The following is a 16862-nucleotide window of genomic DNA, read 5'->3' as shown; positions in this document are numbered from 1 at the left end:
GGGGCATCACCTGTGCACCTGCCAGAAAGGAAGTCATTCTGCAAGCAGACAAGAAAAAAAGTTAATAGACATTGAGGTCGAGTCCTTGATGTCAGAACGATCCTAGGGGACATGAGCACTAGCCAGTTATGCTGGCCCTGTGAAGCAAAGTGGAAGATAGATGAGGGATCTTTATTTATACTAGGGACATTGTGGAATTTTTGAGACCCAAGGGAATGCTGCAGAACTGGTACTTTCTTTCAGAGTCCACTGGCTAGTGATGATGAGAATTAGCCCCATTGAACATCTGTCCATGTGTCTTTCTAAGTGCACTCATTGTGATATGTAGGCTCATTACAGTGAGGGATGTTGCAGTCTCCTGGCCAAAGTCCATCCTGTTTCTATAAATTCCACCCCCTCCTGCTGCAGTTTTAATCACGCATGGGATCTTCCTTCACTCCCTGCCTGTCCTTGGCAACTGTAGTGCATTACAAGAGCCTGGGTAGGAGAAAGCAGTGCACACGTACAAGCTTTTAGCACACTGCAACTCTTTACCACCCTAGGGAACTACAGTAACACACCCCAGTCCTTGGACTTGAACAAGCCAGCTCCTCCCTATTAAAGTCTGATTTCAGGAAAACAGGTTAGTTAAGCAGCCAGAGAAGCTGTGAAAGTAGCAAGCCAGAGAAGCAACAGTTAACATTTGTACAAGATCAGATTTGCCAGAGCAGCAGCCAGAGACAAGGTAGGATGTGCTGAAGACTGAGGAAGTGATGTCCAGCAGGAATCAGCTAGCCCAGGATCCCAGCTCAGGCTCACGTAGAGCTCGAGGGACGAGCTGCGGGGTGGGAGCAGTTGCAGCTGTGCCTTGGCAAACACAGAGCTTGCCAGGACGCCTGGGACATGGAGGGACCTGGCTGTCAGCAACACCGCTCTGCGCTTTCTCTCCTCAGGGAACACCATCACTATGCCAACTGCCTCGGGGGCCAAAAAGCGTTTCTGGATTATTGAGGACATGTCCCCATTTGGCAAGCGCCGCAAGACCGCGTCCTCGCGCAAGATGCTGGATGAAGGGATGATGCTGGAGGGATTTCGGCGCTATGACCTCTACGAGGACTGCAAGGACTCCAGCTGCCAGTTCTCTCTCAAGGTTACCCACTACCACTGCACACGGGAGAACTGTGGCTACAAGTTCTGCGGCCGTACCCACATGTATAAGCACGCCCAGCACCACGACCGTGTTGACAACCTAGTATTGGATGATTTCAAACGCTTCAAGTCTTCACTGAGTTGTAACTTCCCAGACTGTCAGTTCTCTGGCAATAGCACACACTTCCACTGTCTGCGCTGCGGCTTCCGCTGCACTGACAGCACCAAGGTGACAGCCCACCGCAAGCACCACGGCAAGCAGGACGTCATCAGCGCCGCCGGCTTCTGCCAGTTCAGCTCCAGCGTGGACTGCGAGGTGCCTGACTGCAAGTACAAACTCAAATGCTCCCACTTCCACTGCACCTACCCTGGCTGCAAACACACGGTGGTAGGGATGTCACAGATGGACTCTCACAAGCGCAAGCACGAGAAGCAGGAGCGAGGGGAGCTGCCTGCCATCTCTCCCGGCCCCGAGGGCCTTACCCACTCCACTCTCGAGTACGATATCCAGAACTCTTCCATCAACCTGGACAGTTCCCTCAACCTCAGCACTGACAACAACAGCTCCCTGTTCTTCCTGCAGAACGCAGCTGGAGTGGGCCTCAGTGACTCCCTGGACCTCAGCAAGAAGCCGGCAGAAGTGACCGAGGGCCCGTCCCCCAGCAGAGCCGGGGCCACGTCACAGGAGAGGAGCACAGGGGCACCTGGCCCTGGTGGGGTGGAGGACGAGGACGACTCTTCCCAAGAGGATGAAGAGGACGATGAGGAGGAGATGAATGAAGAAGAGGAGGATGATGAAGAGGAGGATGATGATGATGAGGAGGAGGAGGATGAAGAGGAGGAAGACCTGAATACAGATTCTGAAGAATCGCTGCCAGACCCTGAAGGCCTGGCCACTAAAGAAGATGGAGAACCAGAGGAGGGTGCTTCTTCCACAGACCATGGTGATGCTTCCAGGCCGCAGGGCGAGCCAGCCCTCACTCCAGCCCCCACTCCTGCCCCTGCTCCAGCTCCGGCTGCTGCCTCAGCCTCCACCGTTGCTCCAGCAGCTTCTCCTTAATCCTAGAGACAGCAACGGCAGTGGTTTGGTTTTTCTCTTACACAGAATTACTAGGAGGACCCCATATGAGGCGAGAACAAAGATGGGGATGGCAAATGAAAAGCGAACTCCGTGCCACAAATGAGAGAGAGGAAGGAAGGAAACCCCTGCTCCTGCCCAGGCCCCAGAAGAGATTGGTTCGCAGCAGGACTGGTGCTGCTTCACTCCATTCTTCAGATCCCAGAACAAGGGGGCAGGATGCAGCAAAAAATCCCCTTTGTATGGACATGAACCCTGAGGGTACCTGCTGCTTTTCCTTGCTCCCTGCACGGTGCGTGGGGCCTGTGCCCATCTGGGGACCCTTTTTTATGAGTGGGGCTCTATCCCCCCTCAGTTTTCTTCCTGGGTTTTATTTTTCTATGTTTTCAGTTGTACGATAATAATAATAATCTCCACTTCTTGGAGGGGGGTGGGTGGGAACAAGAGGTAATGAATTTTACAAATATATATTTGTGTGTGTGTCTCTCTATATAATGTACACACACACACACATATATAAAATTAAAGGAATTGGTGTCACAAAGACAGGTAGCTCAGCTTTTGCCAGTGGGAAGGAGGGGGTGAGGAGTGTGCTCTCTCTCTCCACCCTTCCCCCTTCTTTCTCCAGCATTAAATGGCATCAGACAGCCAGGGTGGGAGTGGGTATTTATTGTCACATAAATGAGGATGCATTAATGAATGAGCAGGGGTGGGAATGGGACACTCCTCTGTTCTTCCAGATCCTTTTTACTGTTAATGATAATAATTTTGAATGCTATTTATATTGTAAAACTTTCTCAGTCTACCCTTTCTCTGTAGGACACCTCTCCCCATCCCTGCTGTTCTGACTGTAGGGATTTAGCTGAAGTAACCTGGGAAGATCACAGCAGGCAGTCTAAAGGGTCTGTCACACTGGAGGACTGGGGTTACTCTGCCATCCAGTTCCATCTCATCCCCACCCCTAGGTGCCTCCTCTCTGCAGAGGGTGAGGCGTTTTTGTGGTGCTTCAGTACCCCCATCTCAGGAGGCTGTGAGCTGCCCTTGCCCCATGGTGCAGCACAGGACCCGCACAGGAGCTCCTGCTCACTAAAGCAGCCTTGAGCAAGGGCCGTGCTCTGCCCCAGGCAGTCAGAGCAGGACAGGTCCCCGTTCCCAGGCCCTGCTCCTCAGCCCTGCGCTGCAGGTGGACACAGATCTCAGGTGACTCTGGCAGGGCACGCTCTGAGCCCACGGGGGGGTCCTGCTCAGCTCTGGGGTGGGGGACAGCCCTGTTCTGCAGCAGGACCTGCTGCCAGTCCTGGGTTTTGCAGCTCCAGGCCCTGTTCTGCAGCAGGACCTGCTGCCAGTCCTGGGTTTTGCAGCTCCAGGCCCTGCTGCAGCCCGGAGCCGCCGGCGCTGGGGAGGTGCCACCCAGGAGTGGCTGCAGGTCTGGGCCCCTTGGGCACGCAGGGCTGAGGGCTCGGGCACTGCACTGGGCTGAGACCTGCAGCAGCTCGGGCTTTCCCCTGGCTCCAGGCTCTTCCCTGCTGCCTTGGCCTGGCCTGGGCTGGGAACACACTACAGGACGCTGCGACAGCCGCTCTTTGACCCCAGATCTTTGCCTGGGCCTGAAAGGGCTTGTCTACACACACCAGGGCACCTGAAGGACTTAATGAATTCATTCTGATAGTTATTTCGGTGCCAGTTTTAAAGTATACCAGATTACTCTGAGCTTTGTCTTTTTTTTTAAAAAAAAAAAAACTTTTTTTTTTATACCATGCAGGCAGGCACCCTCTCCCCTCCTCAGCTCCAGGAGCGCTTCACCTCTAAGGGATCCCCAGGATTTGTTTTCACCCTGAACAGATAAAGGTCTCAAGAAGTTTAAGTTGCTTTTTTTTTTTTTTTTTTTTTTTAATTTCCCTAAGGAACTGGTGCAGATCAGGTATGATTTATAAACAAGCAGCTCAGCTGTGTAAATGTGGGGACAGAATGTTCAGCTAATGTTTCAAAAGGAAAGGAAAAAAAAAAAAGTTGTACAGTATTTTTCCTGTAAAGGTTATTACTATATATAGAACAAAAGAGAAACCACCAATGCCAAGGGGTGGAGGGGGAGGTGTCACCTGCCTTCTGGATAGCCCTTACAATATGGTTAATTGTGTGCAATTTTTTTTCTCCTTTTTTTTTTTCCTCTCTTTTTTTTTTTTTTCCCTTTTTTTTTTTTCTCTCTCTCTCTTTCAATGTAGTGTATGTTTGTAGGGGTGGCAGGGGAGGGGAGAGCCTTAATGCTCTGGTTTGAGGCTGACTTCACACTCCCAGCACTGACCGGACCTGCACGATTCCGAACTCTAACTTGAATTTTGTAGAGATGAAACAAATGAAAACAAATGAAATATTATCACTAGTTTGTAGTTTATTTAATTCTTTGGAGTTCTTTTCCTCTATCAGCTATTTGTGTGGCTTTTATTTTTATAGGGGGTTTTTTTGTTGTTTGTTTGTTTTTGTTTTGTTTGGTATATCCCCTGCCCTCAGCTGTGTGTTTCCTAGCATAACCCCATTCTTGAACAGAATGAAGCTCACGTTCCTGGGGCAGAGTGATGGAATTGATGCTCTGGAATTTCTCAAAATGGGATGGGGCAAAAAGATTTTACTTTACTAGCATTTGCTGCAGGTTCTGTACTTGTACATTTTCCCCGTGTTCAGCTACTTAGATAGTATGGTGATGGGCTCCAGGAGGAATCCTTAGATTAACACAAGCCACATCTTGCAAAGCAGATGTCGTTATTTTGTACCGCCAGAATGCCCAGGATCTCTGTGGGTGACGGTGGGAGCAGGACCAGGCGCTCCTGGGAGCAGACGGAGCTGCTGCAGGGGAGGCCACTCGTGCCCCTGTGCTCGGGTGAGCCGGTGTTTCACCTGTCCCCTGTCCCTGCCGGCCCACGGACAGAGTCACTGCCCAGCAGAGGGGAGAGCAGAATGCTGGGGCCAGGGGTGAGGGATGTCCAGTGGCTCCATCGCAGGAGCGGCCGGCGCCGCGCCAGGACCCGCGTGGGGCCCGGTGTCCCTCGGCCCGTGGGGCTGAGCGCGCCGCGAGGGCCCGTGTTTATCTATGCACACCATTTTCTCCCCCCAGGCACCCTACTTCTCCCTAGCATCTCAGCCCTTCTCCCAAACTTCTATCACCTCTTCTCTAGGAGCTGGCGCAGGGAGCGAGAGCTCTTTCCCATCAGGTCCTGCTGAAGTGAGCCCTGAGCAGGCCCTGGCAGGACAGCGGCCGGCCTGGCCCCATCCTTCTCCCAGCCCTGGAACTCTTACACTGTCTCTGTTTGCAACAACAACAAAAGAAAGTTGAACCCGACTTTTTATTCTGCCATGTTCAGGCTTTAATTCAGCAAAACCCTTAAGCAGATGACTCTGAGTGGGCCCAGGTTTAAGCCCGAGCTTAAGTGCTTTTCTGAACAAGGGCCTCGCGAGCCCAAGAACCCATCAGAGCAGGTGTTTGTCATTCCAAGCGCTCATATCAGTGGGACTGTCTGAAGAATGACCAGAGAAAGAGAGGGAGATTCAACTGGCTCTATAAGGAGGGGAAAGAGGAGAGAGGAAATGGAACTATTTTGTCCAAAACAAGATAAAAACCAAACAAAATAAACCTTGAGATGGACCCTCCTGATTCTGCTACCATTCGCTGCTGAAGAGCAAAAAAATTGAAACTATTGACTAGATTGTTCATTCTAGCCACAAACTCAACTGGATTAAAGTCTGCGTGGAAGGAATTTTGTAAAGAAAAAAAAATTTTAAAAAAAAATTTCCAATGTAGCAAAAAAAAAACAACTTTAAAAAACAAAAATTAAAAAAAAAAAAAGACAATGAGGGAGGATTCTAGCCTTTTGTAATATCCATATTGCACACTAGGACTATAAGCCATTGCTAGCTCATTTTGAATTTTAAATGTGTAATTTTATTTTGTTTTGTTGTTGTTTTTTTTCTTTCCATGGGGAAGGGGGGGAAATAAATGCTTGAACCACCAATGCTCTTTTTAATGTTTTATAAATATGTATGTGTATATATATAAATATAAAAATAATATGTATGCACATATATATGTGTGTGTGTATATATCTATATGTATATACATATATATAGATATATAGATATATATATAGGTTTTGAGACAAAAATGCAGAAAGTGAAAAAAAACACCCTAAACAGGATGGTGTGCTCTGATTTACTTGAATCTGGTCTCTTCAGCACCTGCGTTATTAAGAACTGAATATTTTTCCACTTGAATTTAGTGCTATTAGAAATTTAATATATGTGTTTTATTTATTTGATTTTTTTTTTTTTTTGCATGACTGATGCAAGGTTTGACATTTTCACTCAATAAAAACTGGAAAAAAAACCCCAAAGTTTTAAGTGATGGAATTGTGTTCTTGCTTGAGGAGGTGGTTTATGCTCATGAGAGTTTGGAGCAGGTGGGGTGTTTGGAAAGCCCAGAAGCCCCTGAACAGTCACTGCTGCAGCTCCAGTTCTCCGCTGGGAGGTGGAGGAGGAACGGGATTCTCTCTGGAGAACGGAATTCTCTGGTGGACTCTGGTGTTAAGGTTTCCCAGCAGCTCTGAGGTTCTCTCTGAGTTGCCATCAGGGCCCTTCACAGACACCATGAGAGAACGAGCTCATGCTCACAGTTCCACAGCTCGCTAAATGGGACAAGGAATTAGAGATGTGAATGTTCACATTTTGACTTTTCCTACCATGGCCTCCAAGCTCTGGGTGCTGGATTGGGGTCCGTGGTGGTACCGTCAGGCTGTAACCCACCCAAAGCCTCATGGGGACAATCAAAGCTCCAAATCAACACGTGTTTGAGTGTCCCTCAAACAAGAGGTGAGCAAGAATGAAATGTCGTGTCTGCATGGAAGGGGTGAGGAGTGGAAATCTTCTCATCACCACTAAAATGCTGAAATCCACACGCTTTTGACAGAATTTAGCAAGAACACAAAGCTGCATGCCAGGCATCCAAGAGCCAGCATTCCTCTCTGGCTGCTGAGTAGCATTTTCCTGCTGCAGTAACCTGTGCAGACCATGCAGTGGCCAAGTCCAGTGACTGCCATTGGGGGTGAGGAGTGTCCTGACAGCCCCACTGCGAGCACAGTGCCCTTGGGACAGCTACTCCAGCAGCCAGGAGGGCTTAGTGTAAATTGGCTAAAAAACTGTGCACTCCATACAGACAGTCCCCATTCCAGAACTACATTTCCCAGCCAGGACTCACTGCAGACCTGGGCACTTCCACACTTCCCACTGGAGGTGGGTCTAGCACAGGCTCTCATCACCAGCATTCCTGCAGAGTGGGACAGGCAGTAGATGCTGTTTTTTATGAGGAAGCAAGCCAATTACTTGTGGGGGAAAAAAGAAGGACCAAGTACATGTTCACAGCACTTCATGTTCTCTAAAGTATCTGAGTGCTCCCCCTCTGTGTCAGGTCACTGCTCCCATCCCCAGGCCAGGTGTATCCAGACACTGCTGTGCACAGCAGCTGTCACCAGCGAGGCCACAGCACTGTCCATGGCCAGCACAGATCCAGCTGCCCTCCTGGCTGGGCTGCAGTGCCCTGCAAGTGCAACTGGTTCTGCACCAACAGCAGGGATTTGCACGTCTGTGCACCCACTCCTGTTCAGCTCTGCGCCGCCGTGAGGCACTGCACGGTGCCTGTCCTGCTCAAGTGCACATCAAAATGTTCTTGTTTTACCCTTCCCCTGTGGCTCTTCCCCAAGCACATGGAAGCAGCTGGGTCTTTGTGCCTCTCTGCCATCGTCAGAGAACCCAGGAGCAGCAAAGCAGCACCTGCCAAGCTTGATGCATTGGAAGCAGCTGCCTCCTTATTAGCAGAGAGGATTAGACTCCTCTCTCTTTCAAAGCCCCCTCGTTGCTCTGCTGCAGCTCCCAGCCATCCTGTTTTCAGATGTCATTATCTGAACATGCTCCTAATCCAGCCTTGGAGCCCAGAGGTTTGTTCTCACTGGAGCTCTGCCCACAGCACATGGAATATTTAAACAGCCGTGTTTCCAGGTGGGGACGGGGGACATGAACAACACAGTTCATTGCTGGAAAGCTTTTGCTGGAACTTGTCTTTTTTCAGTGGGACTCTGACTGGACTTCATAAAACAGCAACTAAGTTGTGGGAGAAGCTGCAAATTTAACAAATCAAAGTCTCACTCTCACATTTGTTCCAAGCCCTTGCAGGTGGTGACAGTGCAGTCTTGCACCCACAGCCCTGCAACTACTGCCCCTGCACCTGGTGTGCCCTGGGAAGCAGCAGACACCAAGCAGAGTCGCTTGTTCTAATGTCAAGACAAAAACTGGACATTTGCTGCTGCTATTGTACCTTGATACCTTGAGCATATCCCTGTAACAGCCTTTGAGTCCTCTGTGGCAGACACTGTCACATGGAAATCCAACACTCAGGCTCCAGCCCTCACTTTTTGGGTCTCTCCTGTCTTGAACAGATTCCACCAGTACCTGAAAGCTCACAAAACCTACAATTCCTACCTACAAAAAACAATTCCTAACAAATGGGTGAGGGCAAAGAGTTAAAAATAGGCACTGAGCATGGTGCTGGAAGGGATGACAAGCTCTTCATGCCAGCCCTGGGGCAAGTGGGCTCACTGGAGTCCCCCAGACACTTCTTCCCTCCCGAGGGTCAGGCATTGCTCAGAAGATGGGAAGATGCTCCATCCTGCAGCAGATCCCTTCACCTTCCCGGAGCAAGGCAGGGTGTCCTCGCCCCAGTCCTGCTCTTGCCCGGGACGTGCCCCAGGCCCAGCCTAGCCAAGGAAGGGTGGCCAATGGAGGCGGCTTCCCTTCTTCCTTTTGCTCTTTTTTGGCAGGAAAACTCTTAAACAAACAAATGAAGAAACACTGAGGATTTAAGTAAACAGCTGAAGATTTATCTGACAGGCACACAGAGCTGTTCCCTGCCCCTTCCCTCCCGTCCCCCAGCACAGAGGCAACCAGCAGCCCCTGCCCTGAGCCCCCACGGTTGCCAGCAGCCCCACAGACCTTCCCTGGGATGTCAGGACACAGCCAGGCTCTGCCTAAATGCCAGAGCTCTGCAAGTGCCACACAACTGGGCACAACTGAGGCACTTTGTCTGTGGCCAGAGCCAGTCAGCCCCCGGAGGGGAGCAAGTGCCTTCACTCAGTGCCAGGTGCTATCCCTGCAAGCCCCATCCTGGGAAGAGCCACTTGTGTCCACAGGACAGCAGAGCTCCAGCTCTGGCCTGTGGCTCCCTGCTGTACCCAGGCCACTCACAGCAGCTCTGTACAGAGGGTGCCCCAGGGCTGGCATGGCTGCAGCCCCTCCTCATCTCTTCCACACAGCACAAGGGGGGCACCCACTGCCAGGGTGGCACCACACTTCCCCATTTTCCCACTATTTTACACAGATTAGCAGGTTCTGCCTGCAGTTTTCAGAGCTGGGGGAAAAAGGAGACAAGAAAGAGATGGAGTAGTGGGATATTCCAAGTCCAGGCTGCACCAGGCTTGTTCTGGCAAACAGAAAAGCCTCTGAAGCAAGAGGGATTCCCAGAGCTCCATCTCACACCCAATGCCTGCTGCTGCTGCTGCTGCTGCTGCTGCTGCTGCTGCTGCTGCTGCTGCTGCTGCTGCCAGGGAAGTGTTGATATTACTGCAAAGAAGGCAGGCAGGTAAGCAAGCATGCAGAGATGGGACCTGCTGTTGACAGTGAAGTGTTGAAACAGAAAGAAAGGAATAATTAATCTATTAATTAATCTATAGAGAAGAGTATCATCAGAGTATAATCTATGCAGGAAAGCTGCAGCATTTAGCACCCAGTCCTTTAGTGCATGCACAAAGTTGAAACTGCTTAAGTAAAGCAAATCTGCTCAAAGAGATGGAAGAATATCCACCCCAGAATTTGCTGTGGTTTAATTAAATCAGTTAAATTAATTTTAGACAGGTATTACTGTAGCTGTGCACACACAAAACCTCAGTAGTAGCCATAGAAGCAGAGGTATAAAGTTGGAAGCAGTCTGTGAAGGACTGGAAAGAGCATGAGGACATGGACATGAGGGAAGGTGAAAGGTAGGCACGAGCAGGATGCTGCACAGGACAAGCAAAGGGACCGAGACACAGGCAAACAGCCTGGAAAAGTGACAGGCAGAGAAAGAAAAATTGGCAACAAACAAGCCAGTGGTACTTCTCCATCCTCTGAATCAGCCCTACCCAGCCAATCACCTTCCCACACACGAGACAGTCCCAAAGGAAAGCAAGTATTTTACCTAAACCAGTAAAAAGTACAGTGTCACCCTCCTATTCCTCTTCAGGCTGTTCTTGCAGCCAGCATCATAAAATATCTCTCATTATTTGCACAAACATAGAAGAAACAAAATCCCGAAGGATGAATTCCTTCAGCAGATGCAGAACAGGAGGGCTTGGTACAAAAGCAGGGTGTTGTTCTAGGAGGCTCCATACTCTAAGTAAACCCTGAGCAGCCCTTGCAAAGCATATGGGGAGATTTTTAGCTTGAAAGACACTTTACAGAAATAAATTGTAATTGAGTTTTAATAATCTTCCCCTTTTCAGAAAGGGCCTGACAGATGCTGCTTAGTGCTCACTTCTGCCCCATTTCAAATATTTTTACCTTATTTGGATGAAATATATTATTTTTCTAAAGAAAGGAGGTTGGGTTCTGGTTTGTTGATTTTTTATTTTTTTTCCAAAGAGATGGTTTTCCCTTCGTCCAGCTGGTGCCTTTATTAGGTTAGTGCTTGCTCCCTTTTGGGGATGGGATTGTTTTTTTCTCTGATCTGGGACAGACCACGCCAGCCCCTCAATCTAAAAGCGTGCAGCTTGTACTGCACAGCAAGTGGAGAAGTCAGGCCCTGATCTCTATCTTCCCTCTTCCCTGATACCCCAAAACTCACCCTAAGTACATTTCCTTTTTTTTATATTCTGTTTCGGAGCTTAAGAAGTGGTGAGAGCCACCCTTTCACCAGCATAATACATGGACACAGCTCCGAAGGTGCCCATCCAGGCTGACTTCTGGGGAACAGAGTCTGGGGATAAGACAATAAAAGGGAAAATGAAGAAAGCTGCAAGCTCTCTCCTGTACCCTTAGGTAAATAATTTCCCTTGTTTCACCTGCCAGCACCCCTTTATTCCAATCCCTGGAGATCAAGCCTTTCCTTTGCTTTGCACTTGCATAGCACTCAGTGGTACGAGAAGGCTGGAGAACTCAGAGCTCATCATCAGCTTTTGGTGTGGAGCTTCACCAACCACAAATGATTTGTGCTTAACACAAAGCCACACAGAAAGGACCTTCCAAAGCTTCCTGTGTCAAAGCCCTTGGCAAACACTTAGATCTCCACAGCCTGCTGCTGAATGGTTTAATTAAGCATGGAGACCTTGATTTTAACAAAATGGGTTTGCAACAAAATGCTGCACCTGGACCTCCTGCCTGAGCTTTGTTTTCCCCAGGCAGGGCCCTGCCCCAGCACAGGAAAAGCAAGGAGCCTCTGCTCAGCAGCAAATGCCAGCAATGGAGCACAGCACCTGTGCTGTTCCACACCTCAACACACACCACACTTCATCCAGCAGCACACACCAGGATGGTGGCAAACCATCCTCCCCTTACCAAAGACAAAATGAAGAGAGAAGAGTTATAAAACAGCGCTTACTTGCCAGAAGAACCCGAGTTGCAGCAAGGGCAGATGCAAGCGAGTGTCTCAGAGCAGGCTGAGGGCTGGGCAGCTCAGCCAGGGCCAGTGCCCACAGCTGCCTGGTGGCCACAACAGGGCTGGGGCTCCCCCCAGGCACAGAGTTCATGGGGCTGGGGGTTGTACAAGCTGCAGGACCTTGCACAACAGCTGGGTCCCAAAGGTGGCTTTCTCAAGCAACCTGTGTCACAGCTCTGTATCTACCAGTATTTTTTACCATCATGTGTGAAATCCAAGGCACACTTACAAGTAAAATACTTTGCAAAGTCATCCTCTTCCTTCTGATTCCAAACACTTTGGTTTGTTTCATCACCAACACACAAAAGACAACAAAAATAAGATTCTTCCTGCTTTGGACAAAGATGCACACAGGACCAATTTGGCACATCTGAGGGTAAGGAATGTTGGAGACAGATGATAGGAAACATCTCTTAACCCTTTCTCCCTTTTGAGTAGCCCACATTTCTCTTGCAGCTATTGAAAAGGGAGTTCTTATATTCTCAAATTACTGGGAAGTACCAGTCTGATATTGTTTCCTCTAGGAGAAAGCACAGGCTCACAGGCATTCACTGATGTGTGCCCAGATGACACTGTCCAGAGCAAACTCCCTTCACCTGTTTTTCATATGCTATTAAGGACCTATAGAAACCATGTTAGGAACCCACTGAACTCATCTCTCTGGTGTGTTATTCTTCTTTCTGTGTAAAACAGAGTAAAACCAGAGTGCACAGTAAAACAGCACTGGAGTAAGCCAGGTGGTAGGGAACTGCTGCTGCTGTCTCATTCTGCAGTTAAAAGGTTCTGTGCCAACAAGCCAGCAGGGTAAGCAGTTCAAAGGGCAGCTGAGCTAAGAAGTTGTTTCTAGAAAAAAAACCAAACAAACAAAAAAAACAACCAAAACAAGAAGAAAATGACAAAGTAGTGAGGCTTGGAGGACCAAAATCCTCTTCCTGCAAGTGTTGCTATGCTGGAAAGAGAAGGAACACGACACAGAGGAATAGAATCTGAGATTCATGACTGTACTTGCAGGTTAGAAGGCCTGGCTTCTTCCAAATTCTCTGCTGGTGGGTTGGATCTTTTCAACAAAGTACACAAACAGCCCTCAATGGCCAGGGACACAAGTTTTGAGCAACAAAGGCCTTGATGGGGTTTTCTGGGATTCATCATGTTGGAGAAAGGAAAAACTTTAGAACTGGCACAATATACAGAAAACCTACAGAATTGGTAAAGTAGTAAGAAAGAAAAACTAATGGACAGAAAAGCGCAGTTGAAGAAAACTGCCTTTTACTCTGCACCAGAAATCCTGAGGGAAATGAATTGAACACTGGCAACACAGAGGAAAAGGGGGGGAAATGAACCCACAGGGATGCTTGTACTATAAACCCTGTAAGTCACTCTGCAAGGCACATACCTCAGCAACATATTTTCCACATTTCACCAACTGCTGTTGTCCAGGCACTTTCTATTTTCAAAACCTTCTATGTATATAAAATGTATACAGGCAGGACAATACTTTTCCATCACTTCCCTGTGTTGTTGTGTTTTCTTTTCACAAGGATTCTTGGCTTGGCAAAATGAAGTGTCATCTCTTTAGGTCTCAAGAAAAGCCTTTCTTTTTAAACACTTTCAAATTTGCCCTGTTTTAGCTAAACGTGACGCTCTTTGTGAACGTTAAACAGTGGAGAGAGAGACTGAGAGGGAGAGAGAGACACACACACACACACACACTCACTCCTGGGGAAGATATTCGTCCATTTAAGGCATGAGAAATCATCACATTCAGCAGCAGGTCTAAATACAGTAATATCAAGGTCCCTTTCACTCCCCCGGGCAGGAAAATGTCACTGTGTACCAGACACCCAAATACTTGGGAATCAAGTAAATCCCTCATTTTTCAGAAGGGAGCCAAATCCTTCTGTGGAACAATGATGGAAGTGTAGTAGCTACAATTTACTTGCACACCATCTCCTTCGGTGGCTTCTGGACTGGGATGGCAAGGTTAGGGCAGTCATGGGACCCAGCACAGCATTCCCTCCTGGAGATAAGACCGAGGGGCCATGGCATATCTCACACATGGCATATCTCCCTTCAGCACCTCCTGCTGCTGGTGGAAGGATCAGGACGTATTTCACACCCTGCAGAGCCTCCTGCTGGGAGCAGAGGCACAGAATAACTGCACTGCAGTTTACTGGGGGAACATCCACCCAGCTCTGCACCATGGGCAGCATCACCATGCCCTTGCTGCTCTTTGTAGTGTCCAAAGTGTACTTACACTGCCCTTACACCACGGCCCAGAACAGGAGCAGTCAGAAAACCAGAAAAAAATTGTGCTTTCAAATGCCCTTTGGAAAACATTTTAAAAGGACCCAATTTCTGTAACCATCCCTTTCCCCTCCCTTGACCACCCTACATGCATATTTCTCCCAAAAATAAGAGCCATGGTAATCCAGTAATAGCCTGGTGTTAAATAGTGGTAACTCATATTTATTACAATTATATACAATCATATTTTATATTTGAAATCTATACATGATCACACAGACGAGCACACTTGCTTGGTGAGGACAGAGAGACTCAGTTGTTACAAGAATTGCTCTGCTAAGATGCTCTGATGCAGTGAAGAGTACCATGGGAGACCACCATTTCACCAGCTGCAAACACAATGCTGCAAATGAGAGGTTTCAAATTCACTGCTTTGTGTACAGCCCAACGGGGCAAAAAACAAGGCTGGACTGGGCAAGAATGGCCAGTGGTTAAACCTCAGAACTGGAGCTGTTCTCTCTGCTAGAGAGATTGCTTTGCTGAAGCAGGAGCCTGGCACTGGAGAGGTACCATTTATGATCATTTTGCTTGTAATTTAGGGAGAAAAAAAGGCTAAAAACCATTGCAAATATTCAGAATTAACCAATTATTTCAGCATCTGATTTCAACCATTTGTTCATTCATCCATTCACTCATTCAATTCATTCATTCATTCATTCATTCATTCATGGCAGCTATAAATAAAAGATGTCAAAAACTGATGTGAGCTCCTTGTCTTTGGAGGAGGAAGGGTAATAATTGGGATGAGTGGAGTCAACTTCTTCTAAAGCCTTTTACTGGGGAGCAATCATCAAGAAAGCCACCTGTTCTCATGGATTTTACTGTGGTCATGACAACTGGACTTGGTCCCTACCAACAGGCCAACTGATGAGTGCAAGCTTGTGGGATGGAAATTGGACCCCACAGAAACTTAGTGTTTTTACATGCTAGGTAGGTTCAGCAATTTCAGGCCTGGCATAAGGTTTGGAAGAGCCAAGACTGAAATCTGGAGAGGAATTTCAGGTTAAAACGTTGGGGGTTTTTTTCTCCTTCTTTTTTTTTTTTAGGTATTTTTGTGGGGAGAGGTGTTTTGGTTGTTTTGTTTTGTTTTGTTTTTTCAACAGAGTATCAAGTATTTTGAGAAATAAAACAGGGTTATTTTAGGAAACAGAACTGGTTTGGGCCTTATGTGGGATTAAAGGCTTGTGAAATCAAGGAGCTCAGGAGAGACTGGTTTCTGAAATTGGATAGAAGGGCTCTAGGATGCAGCAAGAGGCCAACTGCTCCTGTGAGAGGGTGTGTTGTGTAGCTGTGCTGCATGGTAAGGCCGTCGGTCTGCCAGCCCAGCAGTGACTCCAGCTCTCAGGAACAAGGGCTGGGAGAGGAAAAGAAGCCACTGCAAGACTGCAAAGCCCTGTGGTGAAAGAGGGCAATCATGTTGTTCACCAAGCAATCACAACCTTGCTCAAGGTCAATCAAGGGAGAATCACTGCAGGGAATGGTAGCTTTTCTCTCCCCGAAACAGGAGAGGCACTGGGGACAGTGCAGCAGGCTGGGGGAGATGTGCAGCAGCAGCAGCAGCCAGGATGTCTTAGTCAATCTCGTTCTCGTTGCTGGCTCCCTCAGGTCTTCGTAGCTTTTCCACTTGCTCATTAATCTGACCATCCCCTCCTCGCCGGTCCTCAGTCTGGACACCCAGACATTCCTCCTCATCCACATGGCTAACATCATCATCCTCATCGTCCTCTTCCTCCTCATCATTCCTTTTGGTTTCCCGTTTCTCCTCCTCACCCTGCACCTCCATCCGCACCTGGCTGCTGACGTCGATGACGGCCTTGGTGGCCTCCTCGGTGCTGAGCAGGTGACAGCTGGCCTTGGAGCCCTCGGGACTGTGGCTCTCCTTCACTGGGGAGGACGTGCTGGACTCGTTGCTCACCGGTGAGATGTCACTGCTGCTGTTGTGGTTGGCAACAACAGGGTTGGAGGGTGAGCTTGGCTTCACCGGGATCTGCCATGACGGGATCTTAGGAGCTGAAGGGGAGGGAGGGAACTGCCTCCTTGGGGAAGAGAAGAGGGAAAGAAAAGGAAAGAAAGGGGCTTTTTTTATAAATTCTGAGAGGTTTCAGCAAGACTGAAACTGCCAAGTGTCTTTGCCATAAATGAGCAAAACCAAGGCCACTTCACTTCTCCAGAGAGATTCTCAAAGTGCTTTACAAGCACTCAGCAACTGAGCCTGTACACCAGGAAAATATCCCAGCTGGGCAGTCTGAAGCACTAAAATCATCTGATTTGGCCAATTTCACAAAGTAAGCTAGCACTCAGGAATGCTGCCTGTGAAAAGACATGGTGTCTCTTTATAAGACAATCACTAATTAATTGGTACAGAAAATTCCCACTGGATCAAGAAGTCAGACTCACCAAGTGCCTGAGCCAGGGAATTTCACCACCTGGCTCTCACGTTGCTGTGATACACCACTATTGCACTCTGGCTCATTGCAATCCAGAGCCTTTCTCCCAGTCCCAGCATGCACTTTACGTGTTTGGGCCAGGCCCAGGCTGCCACAAACTGGTTCAGCTCCTCTGACTTGAATGGAATCATACCAGCATGCAGCAGTTGGAAAGCTGGCCCCGAGTACTTCCCAGGTGGAT

At 48.5% G+C, this 16862-nt stretch overlaps 2 protein-coding genes across 52 annotated transcripts in view; one reads left to right on the top strand and one right to left on the bottom strand.

Annotated features, from left to right (window-relative positions):
- Positions 1 to 4070, top strand: part of CASZ1 (castor zinc finger 1) — a 282930-nt gene extending 278860 nt beyond the window's left edge. For 34 of the 50 annotated variants that reach the window (XR_015278800.1, XR_015278811.1, XR_015278785.1 and 31 more), the window contains 2 exons: positions 933 to 2498; positions 3969 to 4070. Coding sequence is in view for 8 of the 50 variants with exons in the window: in XM_086860866.1 (XP_086716992.1) it covers positions 933 to 2188 (1256 nt within the window). In the remaining 42 variants the exon portion in view is untranslated. Of the gene's footprint in view, positions 1 to 932; positions 3523 to 3573 lie in introns of those variants that run through there. The other 16 variants (XR_015278812.1, XR_015278806.1, XR_015278787.1 and 13 more) reach the window with 2 other exon arrangements.
- A 10295-nt stretch (positions 4071 to 14365) lies between these two features.
- Positions 14366 to 16862, bottom strand: part of PEX14 (peroxisomal biogenesis factor 14) — an 84542-nt gene continuing 82045 nt past the window's right edge. For both annotated transcript variants that reach the window (XM_023940575.2, XM_023940576.2), the window contains one exon: positions 14366 to 16270. In XM_023940575.2, coding sequence (XP_023796343.1) covers positions 15805 to 16270 — 466 coding nt within the window. In that variant the 3' untranslated portion in view covers positions 14366 to 15804. The remainder of the gene's footprint in view (positions 16271 to 16862) is intronic.

This window comes from Cyanistes caeruleus, chromosome 22 (genome assembly GCF_971803275.1).
Source record: "Cyanistes caeruleus chromosome 22, bCyaCae1.hap1.1, whole genome shotgun sequence".
NCBI classification, from domain to species: domain Eukaryota; kingdom Metazoa; phylum Chordata; class Aves; order Passeriformes; family Paridae; genus Cyanistes; species Cyanistes caeruleus.
This window is presented reverse-complemented; position numbering and strand designations above follow the sequence as displayed.